Below are 27,916 nucleotides of genomic sequence, written 5' to 3'. Positions count from 1 at the left end.
TTGAAAAGTGTTATATGCAAAAATAGAAAAATAGGTTATATTAAAAAAGAAAAAATATAAATTTTAAATAAAATCCTGAGGTCATAATTATGTAAAATTTTCTATTTAAAATGTATATTTAAAGATGGGTTATTTAGGTGGATCGGCTCACGTAATTCCGCATGAATTAGTTCAGAATATGTGAATTCTATGTGGATCTACGTTGAAAATACCATGTGTTTTGTCACAGGGATATTTGGAACTATTATATAATTCCATAATATTTGATGTGGATTTCCATGTGGATTTTATGTGGAAAATTTTCTGATGAAATCAGATTGGTTAGGAATTGCGAAACATGCACCGAAAAATATTGGATTTATTAAAAGAACTTAACATTTAAAAACAAATTACAATTTAATATTATTAGATAACTAAATATTACAAATCATACCAAAAAAACATATGCTAAAAAAAGATATAGTAAAAATGTAAAATGATTAAATTTATGAAACATATGCTAAAAAAGATATAGTAAAAATGTAAAATGATTAAATTTATGTATATTTTTAATTAGTACTATATATTATAATTATTCTGGTAGTACTCATGAATTAAATATGATAAAAGAGATTATAGTATATACATACAGTATATTCTTAAACTTAGTCCGTTTGGTGATCGGTTTGAACTGGCATTTGGAGATGTTACTAAAATTAAAACAACTAGTCCTACTATACATTTCATTAAATAATCTATTCTTATTACTAAAATAAGATTGTTCCGAATTTACATCATGCCTTGTCATCTTTAAAAGAAGTCAACAATTTACATTATTTATTGTTATTGATTGGTTCGAAATTATCAATCAAAACAACGCTATTAAGTAACGAACATTAAATTTTCACTTCTTATCAAGCTGTATTCAAAAATGAAAAAAAAAATATTAATAGAACATTGCAAAAATTAAAAAGTAAAAATCAAAAGTAAAAATACCTTAATTTATAGTATTCTTGAATTCAATGATCAAAATTAAACCAATATTGTCTGAATTAAAAAAATAATGCCGAATTATTCTTTCCCTTTACATTTTCTTTTATATTAGATTTTTATTTTATAGTGGAACTTATTACACAGTATAAAACACAAACCAATGTAAATTACCAGTATATGAAAAATACATAGAAATTGTATCATGTGATCTGTAAATTCTGATCAAAACTATTTATAATGCTATCTTAATTAACTTCGCATTAATTTCGGCCCGTATTTATGTATTATACAATAGTCTAATAGCGGCACGTAGTGCCGCATTAGACTATTGTATAGTTTAAATCATCCAATAATAATATTATCGGTTTGACGGGACCGTTCATGCAATTATTTCATGGGGAGTTGGGAATAATAGGGTTTTTTCCCGAAGGGAAAAAACCCTATGTTCCCTTCCTGAAATAAATGGTAATCCCCTGGAGTGTGTCACTCATTATTAAATTAACTATTTTAAACTAAAATTAGTAATTTCCCGGCTATCTATATGAGACCGGGAAATAACTAAACGAAGATTTCCGGTCATTTATAAACTCAGCTAATTTTTTAAAATTAGTATGAAGGTGATCATGAGAGACACTTAGTGCGATAGGGGATTATTATAATAAACTTCCCGTTACTATCCAATAATTTTATTATTATAGTAATATAATAAGAGATAACCGACCTAAATAACAATTACGTATGTAAAATCTGCATGAACTTATGAAGATAACTGATAATTTAAATTACAAATGACAAATGGCCTTAAAAAATAATCAGGTTTATTAAATAGGGACGTTGAAATATTATCCGAATTCCGGCTGTTCAGACTTCAGAGGTCATTTCAAAGTTTTCAATGACCTGTTCACTAGATGAACTCCTCCTCCAAGTCTTTTCTAACTTATCTCGTTCTAAATACTTAGAGTACTCTGATAATGCTGTATACAGCAGTATTCCCCAAAAAATAGTAGAGAAGTGAATAGTATCCCCTACTAATTCGGCCTAAATTTTGATATTTTGGACCAATTTACGCCTTGTATAGTACCTTTCTTCTCGCATATTAATCCCGAGGGTACCATTCAATCTAATCTAGCCTTTCCTTAAATAAGATCTGGGGTACTACATGCAGTGCTACGACAGTTGGTAGTTGCAAGTACTTTTTATGCGTAGCGCACATGTTTAATGATAAAAAAAAAACGAATTTTAAGGGAGATGAACATACATAACCTTTCATGACATCTCAATATTTCCTAACTGGTTGTAATTCAGCGGCTGCAATCATTATAAAGATGGGTTATCAAATTATTTTATAGTAAAAATTAGTCATACAACATATCTGTTGTAAAATAAAATATTATATCCGGGAATTTAACGGATCTTTGTAATCCAATGAGAATTGGACGATTAGACGCGTTTTTGATATAAAAAAAAAAATACGTTACTGTTGTTGCCTTTTTTCTATTTTAAGAATCAAAATCGACTGCGCAAAACATAATCTCATGGTAATATAATTATTTAGTCAGCTAATGTTTCAACTAAAAAATTTTTTTTTATAAAATTTTTTTTATAAAAGCGCCTTTCTTCTATTTTAAGAGGCAAAATCATTGTTCTTTTATGACAAATGACGAAACTTTTTATTTGGCAAAAGGATTTAAGATATTTCTCAATATCAAGTGATCATATGACCATATTTTAACGATCCCCACTTATATAAGATTGGGCTAGTAAAACATTTTAAAAAAGGAATAACTCTCATGGTAATGTAACCATGCAGATTAAACATGATTAATATACAAATGATGGTCACCCCATATTTATTTATGCATTGCCAAGTGCCAATTATTGTATTTTAATATGAAAATTGCATGAACGTATTGAACAGCCCCAAAAAACCCAACAAACCCAACAAAACCGACAATATTATATTGGATGATGCGGCGAGTGCCGCTATTAGACTATTTGTAGATTGTGATCTTTTTTTAAAAAACAAAAGAAAAATTGTTTATATGATTCATCTTTTATCAATATTATTCTTATGGCGTTCTTATAACTTCTTTTTATTCCCCATCACGTTATAATATGGAAAAAATTAAAAATGAGAGATATAGTAACGAAATTCCTGAAGCGAAATATTCGTGCTGGAATTCTTTTAACAGAATTGATGCACTGTATTATTCTGCGAGATATTATAATAATTTATCAATACACATGAAAATTCGAAGGAATTTTTCCAGTGTGTTAGGTGACCATATTACGATTTATTATTTTCCTAAAACTTCCTAAACCCAGGACAATGTTGTTATACGGATCTACTGTTATATAAGCTGTATATTAACAGTTCCTTACGTATTCTGTTATACTGTTATATAAGCTGTATAAATATTCAAATGATTGTTTTTTTATGATAAAATCAAAATAATTTATTAATCTTAATAAAAAAAAGAGTGAAAACAAAGTGGTAATTATATATCTTTTTTTGCTTAACAAAAGAATCAGTAAAAAAAAAGAATTCAGGAGAAAAAAAAAATTCATTGTATATACACCAAATTTTGATTTGGGAATTATTGTGGCGCTGTCCTCTAAACGCCGTTAAAAGGCATAATTTTGACTACAACATAATTTAATTATTCTGCAACATTTCTAAATAAGAAATTCTATAAGGATTTAAATCGAATTTTCTTCCTCCCTTTCATACCATACGTAATTCAAAATTAACTATTTTAAGCAAGTGATCATCCCGGTTTTCCATGGGAACTTTCCATAAAGAAATGATTCTTCAAAAATTTCATTGTTTTAATTATTCTAAAAAAGAAATAAAATATTTTTTTTTCACTTCCTAATTGAACGAACGATTGCTCGCTATATCAAGAAAAAAAAAAGTATATAAACCCTCGAAAAATAAATGTGTATTTAATTAAACAGATTCTTTTTTTCCAAAATAATATAATATATATAATAATAATATAATATTATATATTAATATAAATATAATATTAATATTAATATAAACTGTAATATATAAATATAATCTCCATATTTCAGAAAAAAAAAAATGGTTCGTAAAATAAAAAACACCGGTAATAATGTTCCTGAGATTGTTTTTTCATTAGTTCCACCCGAAGAACAAGGACAAAATTCGTCGACTCAACATTCTAAAAATAATAAATCACATAAAAAAAGAAAAAATAGAGAACAAGAACAAAATAAAAGGAATAATTTACCAACAATTATAATTACGGATTTATCAGATGATGTTCAAGATAAAGGATTGACAAATTCAAATTCAAATTTGAATAAGAAATTCCCTAAAAACATCATAAATATCGAAGATAATGAGATAATTTCAACAAATCACGATTTTGTCGATTTTGAACACACGTTTAATGAAAATCAGAATATTTCAAATGGCTCATCAAATAATTTTAATATTAAACAACAAAAAAAGGGGGAATCAATTAAAAATAAGAATTTACTTTTAAATAATTCATCAAGTAAAAATCTTAAAGCCAATCAACTCTGGAAATTTTTAAAAAGAAAATTCCTAATTAAGGGATACGATTTACAATCAATCAATTAAACGTTAAAAACGTGTAAATTATTATTATTCTTTTTTAATCTCATTTTGTATCATATAAATAGTTTGTTTTTTTTTAATATAGATTATCATTAAAGTTAACATAAATGATTTTATTTAAACCATCTTATTCTCGTTCTGAACTCTCTCGTCTCATGAATATTTGAATGACTGAGATGATACGATTTACTTGATTTTACTCTAAATGTGGTCGTATAATATTACTATGATCACTTTTTTGGTTAGGATAATCGGCGTATTAAGCCATCCCTGCGGCGCGTGATATATAGAATAGAGAATTTAAAAGGTTTTTTTTTAAAAAAAAAAATTAATAAAAGTGCATACGTACATTCGTGAATTCCAGAATCTTTTTACGCGATAACATTTAATATATGTATATATTAGTATTGTATATATTTATATAAAAGATTACCTTAATCTTACTTGGCCCTAATAATTGACTTCTTATTTGTTTCAAATGGAAAATGGTGAAGATTGATAATGAATTCACGAAACATTGCATCGATGATAATTGTACATGTGATTGTAGAATAAATCTCAAGGGATGTCCTAACGAAACATTTAATTTTATCGCACTTACAGTTTTAATCCCATTTACATTTATTATTGTAATAATATCATTATTATTCCTTTATTATCGAGTTAAAGTAAAAGGTCAATCGGTTTTTTTTCCTGCAACAAGAGAAAGAGGTAAAGTTTAATTTCTCTATAATACCAAAAAAGCGTCACTTAATATTAATATTTTAATCTCATAATTAGGATTGATTCGTCCACGTCCTCAAGACTCTTTTCATATCGCTGTAGGAGTATTTAATTTTAGTCAAATGATAGTATTAATGTTATTAATTACAGATTCTTTTCCAAACGTTACATTTGCAGAAATAGTTATTCATATTCCAAAATTACTTGGATTTTCATGTGCGGTTCTTTATCCTATAAGTATAATATATTCTACTCCAATACTTAAACAAACAACTTACTCTTTAAGAATTCAATGGAATCCAAATAAATATTTCATCGATGGACTTGCAATTTATTTAATGATAGGTCCTTTATTAACAATAATTCCACTCACTGCGTTAACCGGTCATTTTGCAGATTTGAAAGATAACAAAAACGCCGAATATATATTTATGATTCAAGCTCTAACGTGGAGTTGTTGGACTATTCAATATTTTGTAACTTTATTATACGTTTACTATAAATTATTTTTTATGTTGAAAGATTATATTGATATATTACAAAGAAGACGAGATGAAAATTTTGATGCTGAGTTGAAAATAAAAAATTTAAAGAATGCTTCTCATAATCTTTCTTGGATTGTTGCTGCCGTATTTTTAATGTTTTTTATAAATGGTTTGGAGGGAATTCTTGTTGGTTTTAAATATAATGAAAATCCAGTTGAAGCGAACAAAAATATTTGTCAATTTTATTATTTTATTTCTTGGAATTTTACTATACCAGTTCTTACTTTTATTGGCCAATTGATATTTCTTTATGATACATTAAAGAACAGAAAATCTACTCAAAATCAACATAGTAATACTTATGATCGCGTAAATAATATTCCATCCCGTTTAGAACAAAATTCTCGTTTAATTCAAAAAAGTAGAGAATTATCAGATGATTTTTATTCATCTCAATCTATTCAAAAAAGTAAATCTAATAAATCATTATTTACAATTAATAGTAATAGTACAAAAAAGTATAGTGTTAATAATTCTTCAGTAGATGTTAAAAAATCACTTTTTTCAACAATGGCAACTAGTATAACAAGTTTAATTCATTGGGATGATTTTGCTGAAAAGTCAAGAAATAATACTAAAGATTTAGATAATTGGAAATTTTTTGATTCTGATGTTAATTATTATTTTGAAAATTCTGATAATAATGGTGATAAGGGTAAAGATAAAATTATAAAAAGCGGTCATAATACTATTGTTATTCCTAGTATAAGAAAATCTTGGTTAATTAAAAAACCAGTAAGAAGTGCTACTTCTACAATGAAAAATACAGTCAATAGAAATTTATTTTTGCAGGATAATTATTAAATTACTTATTTTTATAATTGTATATAGATTAAATAATATATTAAATAGTATTTTCAATTAGAATAAATAGTTATTATTAATTTATTATTTTTAATATTTAATGCTCAATATCTGCAGGTCGGGTGGGTGGATTCAAAATTAATTGTGTTATTATAGTACTATGTGAAATCCATATGCCAACGGGGGCATTAAATTAAAAAAAAAAATTTATTATTTTAATCTTTTTCTATAGTAATTTAATTATAGTATTGTATTAATTATTATTATAAAAATTTTTTACATAGTAAATTTAATAATAGTAAAATATATAAAATGCATTACTACATATTAAAATTGATTAAATTTAATAAAAAAGATATTAAATTTATTATATAAAAATTTATCCAAAATCTTTAGATAAATAATTTATATATATAAAATATTGTAAAATTAAACATTTTTTCTTAATTTTAATATTATATATAGTTTAATTATTTCTAATTTAATAAAATTTTAGTTATTTATAATAGATAATACCATTAAAATAAGATTTATATAAAAGTTAAAAGTTAAAAAAATAAATTTATTTAAATTTATAAGGTAAATTTTTTTTAATAAAATAAGTTGAATAGTAATTTTAAGTTAAAAAATAATAATTAATTAATTAATTAATTAAAAAAGGTAATTTTTTAAAAGAATAAAATCACAGGTACTAACCGGATTTCCATCAATACTTATATATGAGGACCTTCCAATTAAAACTACAAGTTTCAAAGAAAAAGAAAAAGAAACCTAGAATTACTAAATGACAACTTTAATAGAATTGAAGATAATAATGAAAAGGTAATAAACAGAAGGTGACATTTAGGAGGCTGGATAGTTTATTTATTGAAAAATTAATTTCTTTTTAGTTTAGATTTTTGTTATTTATTATACAGATAGAAATTTTTATTTTTTTCAGAAATTTTACTTTAATTAGTTACTGCTAACTACTAAGCACTAATTCCTTTTTTTAGCCTAATTCAATGCTTATAAAATATATTTACTAGCAGGTAGAGAACTGATTTATTATATAATTCTAACCTACTAGAGAATTTAATAAAAATAACCTATTTTTTAAGAATAATAAAAAATAAAAAATAAAAATAATAAAATAATAAAATTTACTTATATAACTAATAGTATTACTAATTTTAACTGAAAAGAAAATTAATTAAATAATAAGAAATTACATTAATTTTAATACAATCCAATTTTGAAGTTTAACTAAAAATTATGTAATTCTATATTTCTATTTATTAATTAATTTTCTCTTTAGTTAAATATGGTTATTTTCTAACTAATAAATTAATTTATTTTTCAAAAATACAATAATTTAATTAGTAATAAAATAAAATTTATATATATTTTTTATATATAAAGTAAATTTAAATTCAACTTCTATATATAAATACTTAAATCTTATCTTTATTTCAAAAAAGAATAAATTTTAATCAAAATTAAATTTATTTTATAATTTAGTAAAAAAAACTGAAAAAAAATTATCAAATAAATTAAAAATAACATTTAAAACAGGTAAAATATATATAATATATAATTTTTAAAAAAATTATTTTATAAATGGCAATTTCTATTTGTACACAGGGTGTTTAAACACAGGTCATATTAGTAGATTAAAAACAGCATTCAAAACCTCTTTAATGCCTTAAGTAAACTTGCAGAGCAGGTGAAAATACATATATTTATCTGTAATATAATAAGAATAAAAAGTAAAAGAGTATAATGTCAGTAGCATTCAATTTCAAATTATAAAACAAAAAATTAGTCTATTAAAAATTATATTTATATGACCTGTGTACAAACACCCTGTGTAAACTTAGAAATTTTCTTTATAAATTTATTACAAAATATAAAATTTAAGTATTGCATATAAAATATATATTTATTTTTTATTTATATAAATGCTTTCAACTAAATAAAATTTTCTAATAAAACTTATTTAAATTTTAAAAAAAAAAATAATTATATTTCTTATTACATTATTTACATGATTTTTTTATTACATAAATTAATTTTTTATTTTACTTAATTTAAATATATATATTTTTTAATAAATATTATTTTACTTTAATAATTTTTATTTTTACAATTAAAATTTAAAAATTTCTTTTATATACTTTGCATTTATACTTTTATTTAATAATTACTTTTATCATAAATCAAGTATAATGTAATTTGAAAAGGATTTAATTTATATTTATAATTAAAAAAGATATTTATTAATTTGCTATTTTGAAAAATAACAAAGAACAAATATTGAAAATATATTGTATTTACAATATATATTATTTTAAAATAATACTAATAAGATAATTAAATAATAAAAAAATATTTTTATAACTAAAATAATAAAAGAAATATTTTCTAATATACTAATTATTATTTTTACAATATAATATTTATAATAAATTACTTATTTTAAAATAATTAATTACTAATTTCCTATTATATAATTAATTTTATTATAAAATACTTTCTTTTAAAAAAACTAACAATTTTTTTGTTAAAATAAACATTACTTTTATTATAAATTAATTATTATTTTATATTTATTAACTTATAATTATGTTAATTTTAGATACTACAAATCATTTTTTAAAGAAATTTTATATTTTATAAATACTTTAAGTCATGATCTGCAAATGATTGGCATCAGATCATATGAGTAAATTTGGGAATAAGATATATTATAACCAGTTGTAATAAATTTAAATCTCTCATTGACAACCTTTAAAAACTGTCATAATGGCTCAAACTTTACGTGTTACTTTAATAAAACCAGGAACTATAGTTCCTAAACATCACTATGGACCTTATTCTTTTTATTGGTGAATAATTTCAAATGAAAATGAAACTTTATTTCCGATTAGGCTGGGACAACAGACTAAAGTTTGTCTTAACGAAGTAAATTTTATTTTAACTATATAAACTGGTTCTGGTAATAACAAATTAATGCCAATGTATTGTTGTCAAAGTGGTTTATATGTTGTTACAAAGCTAAATTCTACAAAGGCTATTTCTACAGCTTATAAAAACCGTTTCAATACTTCAACACGCTATTCAGGGTATCAAGCAATGGGTTGGAATGACAAAAATATCCTTGAAACTTTAAAACAAGATATTTAACATATTCCCATTACTGTTAATGTAGAAAATTGTATAATTTTTATTTATGGTATAGGGACTTCTTCACGCAAAAAATGGCGTTATGCAAAATCAGGTTTTCAATTATCCCTTCTTCATATATATGAAAGAAAGCAGTCAATTTTTGTATTATGGATTGAGGAAAAATAATGCATTGTTGAAATTTACTGAGAATCTACTTTAATAAAACAATTTAAAGGCACAACACCAGATGAAGTGTGGGAAAAAACAGGATAACTGAAAAAATTTACCAGTACACAACTTTATGGTTTTGATAATCCAATTACAAAAAATCTAATTCAGCAGCATCAAACTCAATGCACTCTTAATGACTGGAATGATGAATATATTTTAAAAAGGTTATTTGATTATCATGTAAAAAGAAGAACTCTGACAAATGCTAATTGGAAATATTTTTTTACAAGTTGGGTTAAAACTGAAAATCCAATAATTGAATTAGAACCTGCTTTGCATGCTATATATCCAAAAAGATATGAATTTAATGAACGTGAATTAAGTGCATGGCAAACCATGCTAAAAGCAGTTGGTGCAACAAATATAACTCCTTGGTTACCTGAAAAATCAAAAGTCGGTAAATTTGTGATATTTTTATTGTTATTTTTTTTATCTTCAAACACTAAAATAAATATTTTTTTATTGGCGTCAATTATGGACAAAATTACCAAATGGAGAAGTAGACAAGGTAGCATTTGCTGCTTTATATAAAAGTGGTTTTCTTACTAATATTCCAAAAAATATACCAAACGCAACACATACATTTTGGATGTGTTTTGAACATACACTTGCTAATATCAAAAAAACTCCTGATGGAAAAAGACGTATACTTTCTATAATTTCCAATGAGTTTACCTATGGGAAACTAAAATAAAATTTGAATGTAATATTTTATAGTTTTGCTTTATATGTAAAATTTTAATATACATGTTCTTGAATTATTTATTCCTTTATTTTTAAAATTATGTAAATAAACTAGATGTAAAAAAGACAATGAAAAATTTGCAAAAAATTATTACTGATACAATAATGTAAAATTTTATATTGTTTTTATAATAAATATATACAGATTGGTTTACATACTATTGTAGAATCTTGCAAGCGTACGCATATCGAATGGTTATGGATCCCCTTGCTTGTAAAACCAATAATTTGCTGACAAAGATTTACACCTGAAATATTTGAACAAATTGACAGATTTTTAAATGATAAAGAATTTATCAATATAAGTTCATACAAAACTGATGCAAAATCAGAAAAACCAATCAAATAATACTTACAAGACATGAAAAAAGCATTATAGAAAAGATTTGCAGAAGAGTACTTTAATGATATGCGTCATACATCTTTTATGACATGTCTTGAAGGTAAAGATGGGTCCTCAATTGATTTCCAAAATCCGCAATATTGCGGGTTTTGGAAATCAATTGCGCTTAGTAATCTGTAAACCCACAAATAATTCACAAATCTGCAAATAATTTACATTATCGCAAATTTGCGAATAAGTGGACAAAATTGTCCACTTTTGAAGATTAAATTAACATGATTCATGAGTTTACAAAATGGACAAAATTGTCCACTTTTTAGTATATAAATAAATTTGATTTATGAGTTTACAAAATGGACAAAATTGTCCACTTTTTAGTATATAAAAAATAAATTTGGTTATATTTAATTGCGAAGATTAAATTAACATGATTCAAAATGGACAAAATTGTCCACTTTTTAGTATATAAATAAATTTGATTATATTTAATTGCGAAGATTAAATTAACATGATTCAAAATGGACAAAATTGTCTACTTTTTATTATTTATCGAGTAGAGGATCATCATTATTTTTATTGTTTATATTTTATTAGTAATTACAAAATAAAATTGTTTTTATTACAATTTAGTATTACTAAACAATCTCTTCTGGATTCCAGTCGTTGTCATTTTCACTATTATATTTATTATTAAACATGAATGGAATCTCGGAAGATTCAATATACACCCACGGTCCCAAATCTATCACTTGTTCGATATTTAACATCTCGTCAACACTTTCTTTTTGCATATTGGGTGGCTCTTCATATTCCTCCTCTTCATCTTCATTCTCATTTAATATGTCTCCCTCTTCAAATAAATTATCTATCATTTTTTGAACATCGTCATTTGATATGCTATTTCCAATGTGATTCAAGGATCTTTTACTATTTGAAAGTGAATGAATATTATGAGTATAAATTTTGGACATACATTCAATGGTTTGCACATTTAAATTTGTTCTCCTTTTACCAAACATTCATCCAAGGGCTGAAAAAAGGCGTTCGCAGCTGGCTGAATGTGGTGTTATTGAAAAAACAATTTTTGCAAGACGAGATAATGAGCTGCGCCCATCAATTATTAAGTTCCACCACTGAAAAGGCCCATCATTATTTGAATATAGTGCGCTATAAGGGTTATCTTAGTCCAAATACTTGCGAAGCTGTGCCTTAAGTTCTAAACCTAAAGTTTTCTTATGACCCAAATTCTTCCAAATATTAAGCGCAGTTTTTTGGATACGTTCAAATTGAGTATTGTAGATACCCGCTCCTACAATATTTATAAAGAATAAATTATTTATCTTATTTAATTATTTTTTCTTATATTAGTAATACCTTTATATTGCGGATGGAGAAAGAAAGCCAATAAGTAAATATCTTCGTCAAATTCTTTGTATCTATTAAAGAAATTTGATTACTTACTTCAGTTATTTAGTTTTTTATTAAACTAAAATTATTTTGAATATTACCTCTCATTGAAGGCTTTAATACAAGAATTCTTTAATGAGCGGTAATCATTCATTGGCATTTGTTTAAAAAAAGTTGCAATTCTAAGGAGATAAAGGTAACAATCTGCCAATGTAGTATACGTTCTTTCAAGCATAAGAATTGCCTCTTTTATCGGTTTAAGAATATCTGATATTACGCGAACATCGTCAAAAAACCCTCATTTTTTCAAAATAACTTTAATAGCTTGATTTGAAATTTCGTGTTCGTGATTTTCCAGAACCTAATTTAAATAAAATTAAATTTTTTTTTTAAAAAAAAAAATAATTCATCTTATTAACATACGTGCTGTAAAGCATCTTTTAATCTCCACACAGAATGTACACATCACTGGTAAAAAAATGATTTATCCTACACATATCTTACACATATTAGGTACTCAAAATGTAGAAAATCATACACAAATAATACACATATCATACACATATCGGGTACTAATATATATATCATACATATATCAGGTACCTGATAGGTATACTATATATATAAGTACCCGATATGTGTATGATATGTGTATTATTTGTATATAATTTTCTACATTTTGAGTACCTGATATATGTAAGATATGTGTAGGATATGTGTAGGATAGACCATTTTTTTACCAGTGCATTCATAGACAGTCATCCATCTTGTTTCTACGTAAGTTTTCAGCCCTCCGCCTTCAATATTTTTACTTTTGATTGTTTCATTGAGCCATGATGATCTAAGGGTAGAATTTTTAAAATATTTTGTTAGAATGTTTGCACATCTCACTATATATTTAACTTCATCTATTTTTACAATAGACGTGCTTATCAGGTTTACGCAATGCGTGATACATCGCACATTAATGATATTTGGGTAATTGTTGGTAATTATTTTACATGCTGCTGCAACATTCGAGCCATTATCTGACACAATAGCAACAAACTTTTTGGCTCCCACTTTATTGATAACTTTCTCAATAACGTTAGATAAATGCTCTCCTGTATGGCGAATATTTGAAAGATCCTCAAGACTTAAAAGATATTCTTTCTTTGACCCAATCATTAACATGAATGCCCAAAGGCTATTCCCATGTGGATCGGTCCAACTATCTATCGCTAATGAACATAAATACATATCAAAACTGTTAATATTTTACAAAAATTTCTTCATTTTAATTTAAATTAAAAAATCTTACCAATAGTAAAGTTATTGTCAGCACTTAATTCATTCATAATGCATATATTTACGCGAGATGTTTCAGATTCTAATAAAGTACCATTCAAAACTTGCCTTGAGGGAGGATCATATCCTGGTTGTAAAGTTTTGATCAAATCGATAAACCAAGGATTTTCAATTATACTGAAAGGAATATTGCACATTATGAAAGCTTTTGTAACTGAACGATTTATTTCATCACAATAACCTTTTTCTAATTCTTTATTCTTGTAAAAAGATCAGATGGATGTTTGGCCATCATTGAGCCTTTGTTTTTTAGTTGTTAATTCTGATTCGCTTTCATCATCTTCTTCGTTCTCTGCTATTTCATTACCTACAATTTTTGCGAACTGTAATGACACTTCTTGCAGACATTTTCGGCAATGATTTTCTAAGTGCTCACGTAAAACGTGAGGTTTTCCATCCTTTCAACAAAAGTTACAATAGCTGCATGTCGCAGCGTAATGCCCTCTTGTCCTCTGTATTCCTTTTATCATATGTCCATTCCACACCTCTGTAAAATGACGTCCTTTTCTTAAATTTTCTAAAGGTTCTGAACTTGTCATTTTATCAAAGAAAAATTAGGAACCTAAAATATTAAAAATAAACGACTAATGAAATGATGAAAATAAGCGCGAAATATTTTGTCAACAATTCGGGTTTAAATTCAGGAGTATTCAGGGATGTTGAGTCACGTACTTACATAGTTACATTTTGAGAATACAGTCAACTCTCTTTATAGTCACACATTTGGGACAGTCCATATTTGGTGATTATAAAGAGATGTGACTATATAAAAAATTTCTTATATTAGTATATCATAATTCTGGCCAAAAATTAACATAATTTTAGCCAAAATTATACTCAAAACTTTATTGTATCGTAACTCCGCCAATATTAATCATAGAGAGATGATCTTACTGCCATTCGATTCGTCTTGATGAGACGGTTCTAATGGTATAAAATACATCGAAATCCAATCACTAGATTAATTTCCGAAATTAAAAAAAATATTAATGATTTTTGTGTAATAACTCCGCCAATATTGATCTTAGAGAGACGTTCTTACCACCATTCGATTCGTCTTGATGAGACGGTTCTAATGGTATAAAATATATCGAAATCCAATCACTATATTAATTTCCAAAATTAAAAAAATATTAATGGTTTTTGTGTAATAACTCTGCTAATATTGATCCTAGAAAGACAATCTTACTACCATTCGATTCGTCTTGATGAGACGAATCTAATGGTATAAGATACATCGAAATCCAATCACTAGATCAATTTCCGAAATTAAAAAATATTAAATGGTTTTTAATTAATAACTCCGTCAATATTGATCACAGAGTGATGAGCTTACCACCATTCGATTCGTCTCGATGAGGCGATTCCAACGAGCTATTAATCGTCTTTTTACAATCACTAGGTACCGAGAAATTTAGCAAAATGTTAAATGGCGCAGTAAACGTAAATCAAGAAATATAATAATGCCGATGCTTAACATTTTGTTGAATAACTCATCAGCCAGTGATCGCAAAGGGATAAAACCACATCCATTCGATTCATCTCAGTGAGACGATTCTAACAAGCTATGATACATCTTTGTACGATTATTAGATGCCAAGTTATTTAATATATTCCTTATATAACTGTGATTATAAACGGTTCTTTTTAATATAAGATTTTTGAGGATAGGTGTGATAGTGACTATAGATAGATTGTGACTATATAGGATAGTTTTTAATAATAAAGTGTTTTGAACATTCAACTGGTGTGACTATATAGTAGAATGTGACTATAACGGGAGTGACTATAGAGGGAGTTGACTGTATTAATGAATTTCGGTTAACCAGAAAAAGTAAGTTAAAGTATTTTCAAAAAAAAAATAGATAAAGTTTGAACTTTGAAAATACGTATGTTTTATACTAAATATTATAAAGTCGATCTATTTTTTGGACAATTTTGTCCACTAATTTCGTAATATATCTTTTTGGACAATTTTGTCCACTTATTTATCTCAACTCGCGTATATATCAATTTTGTCCAACTTATTTATTCCAACTCGCGTAATATATCTTTTTGGACAATTTTGTCCACTTATTTCGTAATATATCTTTTGGAAAATTTTGTCCACTTATTTCGTAATATATCTTTTGGAAAATTTTGTCCACTTATTTCGTAATATATCTTTTTGGACAATTTTGTCCACTTATTTATCCCAACTCGCATAATATATCTTTTTATTTTTTAAAATTAAATCATTTGTTATATCTTATATGCTGCGTACAATTATTTATCCCAATTTACGTAATATATCTTTTGGACAATTTTGTCCACTTTACATAATATTAAAAAAGAATTATAAATCCCAAAATAAAACTTTTTAATTGTAATAAAAATTTTGCAATTTGCATTTCATAATCTACTGCGTATACCTAATTTTACGTTCTGCAATTTAATCTAAATAATAAAAATAATAATCTGTATTATGCCCATTCGATATACTCACTTCCTTTAAACTTCTCCCTTAAATCTCTGAATTCTTCGCTTAAACTCAATTTAAATACAACATCACTTTTTCCTTCTGGTATAGTGAAATCTTGATTTGACATAATTACAGAGATACGTTCATCTGGTTGGCTTGAAGTAATTGATTGATGAGCGGGAATTTGAGACAAAAATATATTATAATATTTTTGCTTTACAAAAAAATCACACTTGCGACAACCTGCTTGCGCAAGCTGCGCAGGTGTTATTCCATCATTAAATAACTTGTGCAATCTGTCGCACCCCAACCTATTTTTCTGTTCAGCTTTTTGATCGATATTAAGCTTATTTCACATAAAAGAGATCACCCAGGATTTTGTATTTTTAATTTCTAATCTTTCAGCAAGCATTGAAAGATCATCATAAATTTGAACTAATGATGCTAAATGTAGCAAATTGAAAGACTCTGACTCTATCACAAGGCTTTCACAACATAACTCCTGTTTTTTCCATTGATTAATTCTGTCCATAACGGACTTCTCGTCGACAACTGTAATTTTTTCAGCCATTGACAATTCAGCCAAGGCGTTGAATATCGCAGAAGTTTTTGATGGTTCTGAGGTAACGAGATGCTCATCATTTGATGCTAACAAAATATCACGTAGTTTCTTTTCCTTCTTAAACAAAAGCATTTGGGCAGAATTCAACTTTTCTTTCATAATAGTTTTATCATCATGGTCACTTTCATCAACATTCTCATCTGAGGAAATTTCAATACAGTTAAGTTTACATTTTCTTACTAATGATGTTGATGTAGATGCTAGTTCTTGAGATTCTTCTAACACTTCTGAAACTAATGCTTGTGATTCCACTAGCGTTTTCATTTTTGAAGTTTGTGTTTACATACTAAACACTTCTGCACCGATACTTTTTCTGCTAATTTCAATGTGGGTGATCTTACTGATGCCTTTGTTGACAGTGCTCACCACGATACTTTTCCAGTACTGCTACCGGTGAAGCTTGTATAGATGAATTCAATTTGGTACTTTCATTATCGGCGCTTTTATTAGCTATCGGTAACACTTGTGGAGGTGAATTCAATTCATTATTTTCATTAGCTACCGGTGACGCGTTCAGTTTATCACTTTTATTAGCTACAGGTGACGCTTGTAGAGGGGAATTCAATTCAGCACTTTCATTAGCTACCGGTAGCGATTGCGAAAGTGAATTCAATTTGGCACTTTCATTAGTTACTTGTGGCGCTTGTAGAGGTGAATTCAATTCAGTACTTTTATGGTAGCTTGATTCTCCTATTATAGAGTCTGAATTTGCAATATCAGCAGTCTGAGAATTATTATTACCTATAAAATTAAGATGTAAATTATTATAAAGTTTTGTAATCAAGAATAATTCTATAATTGACAAATATTGATTTACAGAAATTATTAATTTTTGTTATCCAGCTATTAATATAATAATAATAATTTTTCATCATATTCCAACTGCGATAAGCTGGCAATGTCATGCTGGCCCACGTTATATCTGAAATAGTAATATTATTTTTTATGTGATTTTGGTTACCAAATTTTTCAATACATCGCAGATTTAAATTTGCCCAAATATTTTCTGCTGTATCAAAAGTTGTGAGATTGTTCAATGCCAAATCACAGTTTATAACGCGGGCAAGTTCTGAGTTATTAGACTCGCGATATAATGATGAGCGAAGAGTTGATGTTGAAGATTCAAAGGGGAATGTTCGGGTGTTGAATAATTTAACAATTGTTTTAAGGATTCATCAACATTAGAATCAATATCAGCTGTACCAGCTGTGTCACTTGAACGCGTATTTTCTGCCATTACTGGAGTAGAGTACTTTTGCAATTTGTTCTATTATTAGAAATTAACAAAAAAAGGTAAGATATAAATTTTATAAATTAAAAATTAATATCATTTTTATACTTTACCTCTAATCTAACATTATGATTCAAAACTAATTCGTATTTACTTTTATATGATTCATATAGAGACTTGTAATGCTGAAGTTCAGCCAGATTATTCTGAAAAAATAAAAAAATAAAAATAAAAATAAAATTACAGTTGTCCAGGAACAAAAAAAAGACGAAAAAAAAGGTGGACAAAATTGTCCAGAGACGAAAAAAAAAGCGGCAAAAATGAAAAAAAAAGTGGACAAAGTTGTCCAAGACGAAAAAAAAAAGCGGACAAAGACAAAAAAAAAAGTGGACAAAGTTGTCCAGAGACGAAAAAAATGGACAAAGTCGAAAAAAAAGTGGACAAAGTTGTCCAGAGACGAAAAAAAGTGGACAAAGTTGTCCAAAACTGAAAAATGGACAGAAACAAAATAAAGGGGAAGGGGACAAAATTATCATATACTTTATCGATAAATGTAAAATTTGACAATGATTCCTCCAGATCAAAATATATACGACCTTCATTTTTTTTATATGACATTCTTACTCTATCTTGCTCGAAAATATACGAATCAATTTTTTTATCCACCTTTGTCCAAACAAGAGAAAGTGCTGTTGAAATTAAGCTTTCATCATCGTCAGGTAAATAAACTTTTTTCCCGCGAATTTTTGAATTGAGAACTGAACAGGGTGTTTTTAACATTTCTAATATATTTATTCAATATTTTAAAAGCTGATACTTTATTTTTTATTTTTAAAATGAAGAGGGAAGAAAGCAATTGGGGTACTAAAAACTGTAAAAACTGATATTTATTTATTTGATCAAATAATAACATTTGATAATGCGATTGTTTTAATACGTAATTGTATATTGTAATACGTTTGATAGAATGAGTTTGGTATAATGATATATATAATTGTGTATTGATTATGGCTGAATAATCTGATATATTATTATTATTTATTGGAAATAATATTCTCGTATTCTGGCAAGAAAATTTTTTTTCGCTTTGGTGAGAATATTTTACAAAAAAAAATGATCATGTGATGATGATCTACAGTCAATCATAATTTTGGCTTTTTTGGTATTGATATACTTTGACATCAAAACTCTTTATTTTTGACATGAAACTTTAGTTGTATATTCCGAATTATTTGCGGATTTGCGGATTATTTGCGGATTATTTGCAGATTTGCAGATTATTTGCGGATTTGCAGATTATTTGCGATTGCAGATTTGCGAATAATTATTCTTCAAAATCTGCAATGTTCTGCAATATCGCAAATCGCAATTAATCCACAATTAGGGTATTGCGGACACATCTTTACTTGAAGGTGATCAATATGTATACCAAGAAAATTTAGGTGGATTATATTCTACATGTAATGACTGTGATTATATGGTATTTGGAGATATTGGAGTAATTATTTCTGCCCATGTTATGAATGAATCTCTAAAGGTAAAAATAAATTTTATTAAAATTTGCAAGTATGAATTCTAATATATTTTATCTTATTAGAAACGTTTATTAACAAAATCACAAGAATTGCATCGATATATACGTTGAGAATATTTAAAAGAACTGGAGGTTACAGCAGCTGGTATCACAGTTCATAATTCCTGTATTAGTCATTGTATATAACATACCTTTGGAGACTGTAATCTTAATCATCCAATTACCTGTTCAAAATGTGAAAGTATTTTTAGTTTTTTTGAAAAATTAAAAGTAGCAATAAGTGAAGAGTATTTTGAAATTCTTGATGAATATCAGCAAAAACTCATAGCATGGATGGCACATCATGTCCGCAAATATACTTAAATATTCATGTATGAACAAATTTAGAAGAATTGGATGATGAAGGTGCTGTAATAATTGTAGATTACAAAATGAGAATATTACCTCTAAGGTTGCTTGTCTAAACCTCTTCAAAATCTTACGATTAGTTTCATCAAAATTTTACTATAGATTTATTATAGTTTCGGCAGAGTTTTGGCAGTTTCGGCATTTATAATAAGTTTCAGCAGTTTTGCCTTTCTCCAAAGTTTCACCAGTTTTTTAATATAATTTTAATATAGTTTCGGCAGAATTTCGCTTTTCGGCGAAACGCCATCTTGCCTAAACCCCTAGATTTCAGCAAGCAACCTTAATTACCTCAAAGTGCATGTGAGACCAAAACAGAGTTTTTTGAAAAATGCGGTTGGAATTTTCATTTTGTACTTGTATATACCAAAAATATGGAACAAAATAAACTGGATGTTCAAGTATTTGATCATTGGTCTAACAATACGTGCCAAGATGTATGGTTTACTGCATCTTCCCTCTATACTGTAATTGAAACATTGAATCCAAAACCCAAATGGATAACAATAATTAAAGATATTAGCCGTAATTCAAAAAAGTGTTGTAATACAAAATTTTTATATGCCGTAATTAATTAAGGCTATAAAAATCTTATAGCCGTAATTCAAAATTTTTTAAAAAATAATTAAGGCTAACATCTTTAACAATAATGTCAGATAATGGCATGCATTACCACTGTACAGAGTTAATGTTGATTATTGCATATTGGAAGGAGTGGTATAATAGGATAATAGAGGTCACCGTAAAATTTTTAAGATTTATATGTAAATTTACCTTACTCCAAATTTTCCTTTTACTAAGTAATTTTACTACCTTTCTAGTTACATTTTTAAATCACATATATTTTTACCTTACAAGTTCAGTAACATTTATAATTATAGATTATATAAAACATAATTTATTTTATACATTTGGTACTTTTTATTTCTTTTAAAATTGGCCTAATTTTTAGATATAATTATTTTAAAAAAATGTAAAAAAGTTCCTATTTAAAATAAGTTCAAAATTGATCAATAGTTACAAATATATATATTATTTTTTGACAAAAAAAAAATAAAAAAAATAACATTTATCCTACCTACCGCCTCAACTACCCACCCTTTCCGTTCTTTGTTTTATTTTATAATTTTTTATATTATACAGAATTCCATAAAAAATTCTTTATTTACATATTTATTTTTTTAATTTTACGTGTTTGTGTAATAAATTTGTACATGTCTGTATTTGTGTAATGAAATTTTACATGTCTGTGTAATAAACTTGTACTAAAAATAGTATAATAAATTTTACGTGTCTGTGTAATAAACTTGTAACTAAAAATAGTATAATAAATTTTACATGTCTGTGTAATGAAATTTTACGTATTCGTATAATAAACTTTGCGGTGCTAAAAATAGTATATACTAGTAATAAATTTTACGAAATCATAAATTTTACCTTATAATTACAAGTTACATTTTAAAATCCTGTTTAATTTTACCATATACTTAACAGTTACATAAAAAAAACTTACCACAGAATTACATTTACTTTTTTTAATTTATAAAGAATTTTACCTTATGAATTCAACCAGTTTTTTTTGACTTTTCTATGTAATTTTTACCTTAAGCTTGTAAGTAACCTCTATTAGAAGTAAGCAGTGTTCTGCTATAATCCATTCAACCAACAATGTCGGAATGTTTATACGAAGCATAGCTCATTTTAAACCATCTAACTTAACTGAATCAAATGCCTTTTTCATGTCTTATGTGAGGACCCATAGTTCCTTTTTATTTTTCCTAGCATCCTTAATAAAATTGTTAACTAGGTGTATTGGTTCATTTGTGCATTCTCCTGGTAAACTGCAATAGTTGTAGCCCTGAAGTACATTATATCGTTTCAATACAGAGCTCAACCTGTTCATGATCATCTTTGTAAAAGTTTTTCAAAAACAATCCAATAATGCAATAGGTTGAGTATTCAGAATGTTGTATTCAAAGTTGATGAGCTTAGGTATGGGGAGAATGACTGATGTTTTCCATGCCATGGATACAAGTCCAGTTTGTAGCGTCAAGTTTCTGAATTTGACCAAAAGGTGGACTAATTCCTCAGGTAATTGTGTAATAATTTTATAATTAATACCAGACAACCCTGCAGCTGACTTTTTATTTAATTCTTTAACTGTCTTGTTTCATTCTTCTTTAGTGATCTTCTCTATTGTAGATTCAATCGTCTCTTTGAATTTACCTGTGGGTTCGTAAATTTGTTGCCAAAGCGGTATCATTGTTTCCAGTAGAGTGTTTCTTTTCCTAATAAACATTCTCACAAAATCATTGTCCACTACTTTCTTAACTTCACCCAGTTCTGTAGCCAGTCTCTTAGTCAAAATTCCTGGTTTCTTGTTTACTAGCACCTTATCTATAATTATATTAGTGTGAGTGTTTCTATCTAATAAATTTGACAGCCATGTTGTTTGATCTTCTCATATAATTTCTACTCATTTGTCTATTTTATCTTTAATAAACTTCGTTTCTGCTGATTTATATTTTTTTGTAATCTGCTCTTAATAAGCGATAATTCACTTTTGTTTTAAGAGTGTCAAACTATTCTTCCAAAAATATATCATGTGTGTCTATGTTATACTTGTTATTGTCATCGATTGATGTAACATAGTCTTGATTATATTTGGCAATTTTAATTGTTTATTGAGATTTGGCATCCTCATTTGTAAGTATTCGTTGACTGCTATAGTAATAGTTATATAATAATTGAAGCAATTTATTTGTATGTCATTCCAGTCTCAATTTCTTTTTGTTAAACTGTTTAAAGGTATTATGAAGTCTGAGAACTTTTTTAGGGAATTTTATATCCACTGCATTTATTATAATGCCGTTGAGTTTTTTCCAATATTTATCTATATCTTTCTGGAAATACTCTGCTAGGTTGACTCTATCTTCGAGAAAATCTTAATCAAGATTATTTAGTTGATTTTTTATATTAAGCCAGAAGTTATCACACGTTTCTATTTCGATGTTATCACAATTGTATATAACTCTGATGTGGGCATTATCAGTGGGTAATTTATCATATACCGTATTTTTCCTGTTATTCCGTATGAGGGCTGAGGTGTCCATGGTTAATGTAATAATATCATGGTCACTGCTTGTGATGAATGTTGAAGGAGTAATTGAAAAATTTAACAGTTTATTACTGTAGATTTTTGATACCCAAATTTGGTCTATTCTCGTGCTAACATCTTCTTTATGACAAGTGTTCCCTAGTTCCTTTTTATTAAGTTTCCTATATAAATCTATAAGATCTAGTATTTCAAGATTGTTAAAAAATTTGGGTCTTGAGATATGTTATGGTGGAGTTCGATTTATATGACCGTTTGTAATCAAATTAAAGTCTCCCATTAATATGTATACTATATTATTTGATTTTTTTCTTATAATTTCATCACACATTTCTTTTTTAAATTGTTCAAGGGTATTGTGAAGGATTGTTGGTTTTTTTTGTTGGTGCTATGTAAATAATTCAGATACAGAACAAAACATTTCTAAATAAAAGGTATATCGAGAGTAGATATAGTGAATGGATTTTATGTCCTTAATAATGTTTGTTCCATTTCCTTGAACATATTAACGTAACTTCTGATCCCTTATTTTTGTTGTATTGTTTACTTGACTAATAAATATAAAACTGTTCTTTAAAACTATCAGGCATTTTGAAAAAACTGTTCCTCTGATTTAAATTGGTTTCATTTAAAGCCATAATGTCCACTTGGTTTTCCTGCATCCAATTTAATATTCTATAAAGTTTTGCATTGTCTTCTGCCAATCCATTAATATTGTGAGTTTCAATGTGAAACATAAGATACAACGCATCTAAGTCTATTTGTTGTTGTTCTTCATATCGAATACGTTGACTAAGTAAAAAACTATCAATATTTTCTAAACTAACTTTATTATTGTTATTGTTATTCTGTACTCTAATGTTTAACATAAATGTAGCATTGTATGAAATTTTATATTAATGTTGTCCATTTTATTAGATCTATTTGTTTCAGCCAAATAGACTCCAATAAACTTCTATATATTTCAATTCGCTTTTATTAATTTATTATTTCTATATTTTTACTATTTTTATATATAATTAATAATAATTTTCTTTCTTTATTATTATAACTTCAGTATCTTAAAATTTTAAATTATATATAATTAATACTTGTTATAATAAAATTCATTTTAGTAAATTTGGCTTATAGTGAATTTTTTTTATTTTTTCAGTTCATTTATTATTAATAAATCTTATTTGTTATAGTAAACTTACTAATAAAATCTCAATATTAGATATAATAAACTTTTTAAATTTTATATAGAACATATATTATAAATTTATATTTGTTATTAATAAAGAAATGAATAAATGTATTTGTAATAACTTATTACATATTTTATTTGTAACATCCTTTTTTTATTTTTTTTAATAATAAATTTAATATGCACTTACAAATAAAATTTTTATATGCAAAATTTAATTTGGAAAACTTTTACTTAATGTACTTAAAACAGTTTCATAGACAAAATTTTAAGTTATAAGCAGTTTCTTGAAATTTTTAAAAAATTCTTTTGTCTTAGTTACATGACTGATCTTTTGTTTTTGTTTACATTACGCTTAATCTTAAATTTTAATTGGATAAAATTGGAGTTGTTACAAATAAGATGCGTAACAAGTTGTTAAAATTAGATTTATTCTAAAAAAATTATAAATAATTTATTGGTCTAAATATATACAGAATTGGAAATTCTTATGACTTTAAATCAAAAATTAAATACTTTTATTAAAAGAAACTTTTTATTGTATTAATATAAGATTTACTATAAAAAAATTTTTTATTTTTGTGAATATTTATTATAATAAATAAAAATGGTTCGAACTGAAGGTTTACTATAACTAGTAATTTATAGTTGTAATTAGTGTTCCTAACAGATCAGTTTAGACCAGATTCAACTTAAATCTGATCTGATCCGAATCTGATCAGATCTGGTTTAATTTGATTTGAATCTGGTTCAGATCTATTTGAATCTGATTTGAATCTGATTTGAATCTAGTTCAGATCTGGTCCTTGTCTTAAAAAAAAGGAAGAGAACGTTAATTATATTCCTCAAGTAAAAAGAAAAAATAAAAATAAAAGAAATGAACTTACCATAGTTTGTTTTTTTAAATCCTGGTCGTTCAGCTTCATTTCACGTCCAGGTTTCCTACACAGGTCAAAAAAGAATCTATCATACACATATCGGGTACCTATATATCGGTAACCAATTAGGTACATATCGGGTATATATACATATTAACAATATATCGGGTACCCGATTTGATTTTTAATGTGAAACTTCAAATATAGTTAAATTATCAGGTATCCGATATCTAAACTATTAGTTACCAGTATGTTATATAATATATATCAGGTATCCGATATGTGTATCACTGGTCAAAATCGATTCTATCAGGGACATATCGGGTACCTATATATCAGTGACTAATCAGTTATATATCGGGCATTTTTACATATCAGGTACCCGATTTATCACATTAAAAATACTCCTAAAAATTGAGACCCTGATATCTAAACTATTAGTCACCAATATATTTCTAATAGATATCGGGCACCGATATTTGTATGAAATTCTAATAATCGGAGGTACTATGTGTGACACAAATTTTTCTATTTGGTTAAAATCTAATCGACAGTCATCTGACTGATCATTAATAATTTTTAAGATCGTTTAAATATATATTTATTCTTTTTTTTAGAATGCTGGATCTCTTGTTTGTAGAATAACGGGACTTCTTTTTTCGCTGGATTTTTGAATGAATCTGGATTGGAATGTAGTAAGAAATAGAAGGGGAGGGGAAGAACTTTTTGTTAATTTTAAAGAAACAAAGTAAGGAATAGAGGGGGAGATTTCCTTTTAATATTAAAGAAACGTACTAACATTTCTTTCTTTCTTTTTTTTAGGTTTTCAGACTTTTTGAATGAACTTAGACTTGAAATGTAAGAAATAGAGGAGGAGGGGGTTTCTTTTAATATTAAAGAAACGTACTAACATTTCTTTCTTTTTTTACTGATACTATATATATATATAAATGTTGATTCTTATAAGTACATTGCTTAAAAAAAACGTTACATTAATATTGAATACATCAATTTCTTATGCGTACATGGCCAAAGATCGTGTTTTAGTAGGTTTTATATATAAAAGTTCCTTTAAAAATAAAATATGTATTGTGATTACAAAATAATTCCTAATATATGGAATTTTTATAAAACTTTATTATTTTTTTTTTAAAAAAAATTATATTAAAAATTATTCATACGATAAAAAAAATATAAAAAAAACATTATTGAATATTATAATATATTACGAAAAGAACATCTGACCACAATCAGAATGCTGTTCGACCCCATCGAACCAAGTCCAATTACAATTGGACTAAAAAAAAAATTTACATCTGACCACAATCAGAATACTGTTCGACCCCATCAACCTAAGTCCAATTACAATTGGACTAAAGAAAAAAAATTTTTTGCCGACCCAAAAAAAAAGAAATTGGCTGCCCCACTTAAACATAAAAAAAAAATTCAGCCGATCTGATCTGAAAAAAGTTAAATAATTAGATTCAAAAAATTAGTAATAATAATTTTAAAATTTTACTTACAAAAATTATAAAAAAAAAGCTCTAGCTTGCAAGGCTCTTTCTGTCTATTAGATTTACAATCCTTTGCTTGGTGCCTGGTACTTTTCCAACACTTTATACAACTTCCCCTATATTTTGGAGGTATTTGGTGGCAATTTACTAGCCAATGTGGGCCATAGCAATATAAACAAAAAATTTTTGATGAATCACCTGTTTTTGTAATTTTAAAAATTTTTATATAATAAGTCATTAGATAATTTATAAACTTTAATTTCGTATTAAATTAATAAATACTAGACTGGTGTAACGGTTGTAGTGGTTGTTGTTGTAATTGTTGTGGTTGTTGGTATGGTTGGTGCTTGGCAGCTGTTGTTACTAATAATAAATATAATGGAAATTTTTATATTAATAACTAAATTGATAGGACATTTTTTCTCAAAAGTGAATTGTTAAAAATTTCTTACTAATATTGCTAATATGAGATAACGAAGAAATATATTTATCTGTTTCATAACTAAAAAATATATTTAAAATTATATTTAGGAATTTCTTTTTATTTATATTTTTATATTAATTATTTTACTTACGAATCATTCTTTTTAAGTGCGTCAACAGTAAGTTTATAAATTTCCTTTATTCCATCTTTATAAACTTGACTTGCGATCTTTTGAGCTTCTAACAACAATATCTTATTTTTATCAGTTTTTTCAATTTTTTCATCTTCGTGACGAAACGTCTTACTTTTTTCAGGTTTTTCAATATTAGGTTCATGGTTTTTTTTGTACATTTTAATAGAAATAAAAAAATGTAGGAAAAAAAAATAAAAAACACGTACATTTTATCTTTTTAAAAAAAACTCTTATGAAAAAAAAAAAAAATTGATGTTAAAATGTTAAATTGGGGAATAAACCATTATTTTATAATATTTTTTAGAAAATCATGACGTTATAATTGATAATCTAAAGATTAAGAGCATGATAAACTTAGCTATATAAATCAATAAATAATGCTTTCCAGTAACCAAAAATGAATATCAGACAGTACCACATGAAAATACAGTATTTATATATAATCTTGCACATTAGAAATCAAATCGGATACCTAATATG

The 27,916-nt window shown here is 26.2% G+C and overlaps 8 protein-coding genes across 8 annotated transcripts; 4 read left to right on the top strand and 4 right to left on the bottom strand.

Annotated features, from left to right (window-relative positions):
• The first annotated feature begins 3,957 nt into the window (after positions 1-3,957).
• OCT59_006628 (uncharacterized protein) lies at positions 3,958-4,953 on the top strand. Its single transcript, XM_025320075.2, has one exon. The coding sequence runs from the start codon at positions 4,061-4,063 to the stop codon at positions 4,583-4,585; it is 525 nt and encodes a 174-aa protein (XP_025172235.1). The 5' UTR covers positions 3,958-4,060; the 3' UTR covers positions 4,586-4,953.
• A 114-nt stretch (positions 4,954-5,067) lies between these two features.
• OCT59_006627 (uncharacterized protein) lies at positions 5,068-6,654 on the top strand (the record flags this gene model as incomplete). The annotated part of the gene is made up of 2 exons (XM_025311387.1): positions 5,068-5,293; positions 5,363-6,654. 2 exons carry the CDS (start codon positions 5,068-5,070, stop codon positions 6,652-6,654), a joined length of 1,518 nt encoding a protein of 505 aa, XP_025172236.1.
• A 2,784-nt stretch (positions 6,655-9,438) lies between these two features.
• On the top strand, positions 9,439-9,819 carry OCT59_006626 (uncharacterized protein; the record flags this gene model as incomplete). The annotated part of the gene is made up of 2 exons (XM_066141390.1): positions 9,439-9,521; positions 9,669-9,819. The coding sequence occupies 2 exons, from the start codon at positions 9,439-9,441 to the stop codon at positions 9,817-9,819; spliced, it is 234 nt and encodes a 77-aa protein (XP_065998180.1).
• An 82-nt stretch (positions 9,820-9,901) lies between these two features.
• On the top strand, positions 9,902-10,726 carry OCT59_006625 (uncharacterized protein; the record flags this gene model as incomplete). Its single annotated transcript, XM_066141389.1, has 3 exons — positions 9,902-9,913; positions 10,141-10,429; positions 10,530-10,726. The coding sequence occupies 3 exons, from the start codon at positions 9,902-9,904 to the stop codon at positions 10,724-10,726; spliced, it is 498 nt and encodes a 165-aa protein (XP_065998179.1).
• Positions 10,727-11,754: 1,028 nt separating this feature from the next.
• OCT59_006624 (uncharacterized protein) lies at positions 11,755-12,686 on the bottom strand (the record flags this gene model as incomplete). Its single annotated transcript, XM_066141388.1, has 4 exons — positions 11,755-12,046; positions 12,314-12,428; positions 12,494-12,555; positions 12,628-12,686. The coding sequence occupies 4 exons, from the start codon at positions 12,684-12,686 to the stop codon at positions 11,755-11,757; spliced, it is 528 nt and encodes a 175-aa protein (XP_065998178.1).
• A 3,649-nt stretch (positions 12,687-16,335) lies between these two features.
• OCT59_006623 (uncharacterized protein) lies at positions 16,336-17,220 on the bottom strand (the record flags this gene model as incomplete). The annotated part of the gene is made up of 2 exons (XM_066141387.1): positions 16,336-16,590; positions 16,705-17,220. The coding sequence occupies 2 exons, from the start codon at positions 17,218-17,220 to the stop codon at positions 16,336-16,338; spliced, it is 771 nt and encodes a 256-aa protein (XP_065998177.1).
• A 73-nt stretch (positions 17,221-17,293) lies between these two features.
• On the bottom strand, positions 17,294-18,967 carry OCT59_006622 (uncharacterized protein; the record flags this gene model as incomplete). The annotated part of the gene is made up of 5 exons (XM_066141386.1): positions 17,294-17,697; positions 17,774-17,965; positions 18,040-18,223; positions 18,301-18,393; positions 18,812-18,967. The coding sequence occupies 5 exons, from the start codon at positions 18,965-18,967 to the stop codon at positions 17,294-17,296; spliced, it is 1,029 nt and encodes a 342-aa protein (XP_065998176.1).
• Positions 18,968-27,090: 8,123 nt separating this feature from the next.
• OCT59_006621 (uncharacterized protein) lies at positions 27,091-27,594 on the bottom strand (the record flags this gene model as incomplete). The annotated part of the gene is made up of 3 exons (XM_066141385.1): positions 27,091-27,182; positions 27,272-27,321; positions 27,395-27,594. The coding sequence occupies 3 exons, from the start codon at positions 27,592-27,594 to the stop codon at positions 27,091-27,093; spliced, it is 342 nt and encodes a 113-aa protein (XP_065998175.1).
• Between the last annotated feature and the right edge of the window lie 322 nt (positions 27,595-27,916).

Source organism: Rhizophagus irregularis, chromosome 14, assembly GCF_026210795.1.
Source record: "Rhizophagus irregularis chromosome 14, complete sequence".
In the NCBI taxonomy this organism is placed as follows: domain Eukaryota; kingdom Fungi; phylum Glomeromycota; class Glomeromycetes; order Glomerales; family Glomeraceae; genus Rhizophagus; species Rhizophagus irregularis.
The sequence above is the reverse complement of the archived record's forward strand: the minus strand, read 5'-3'. Positions and strand labels throughout refer to the sequence as shown.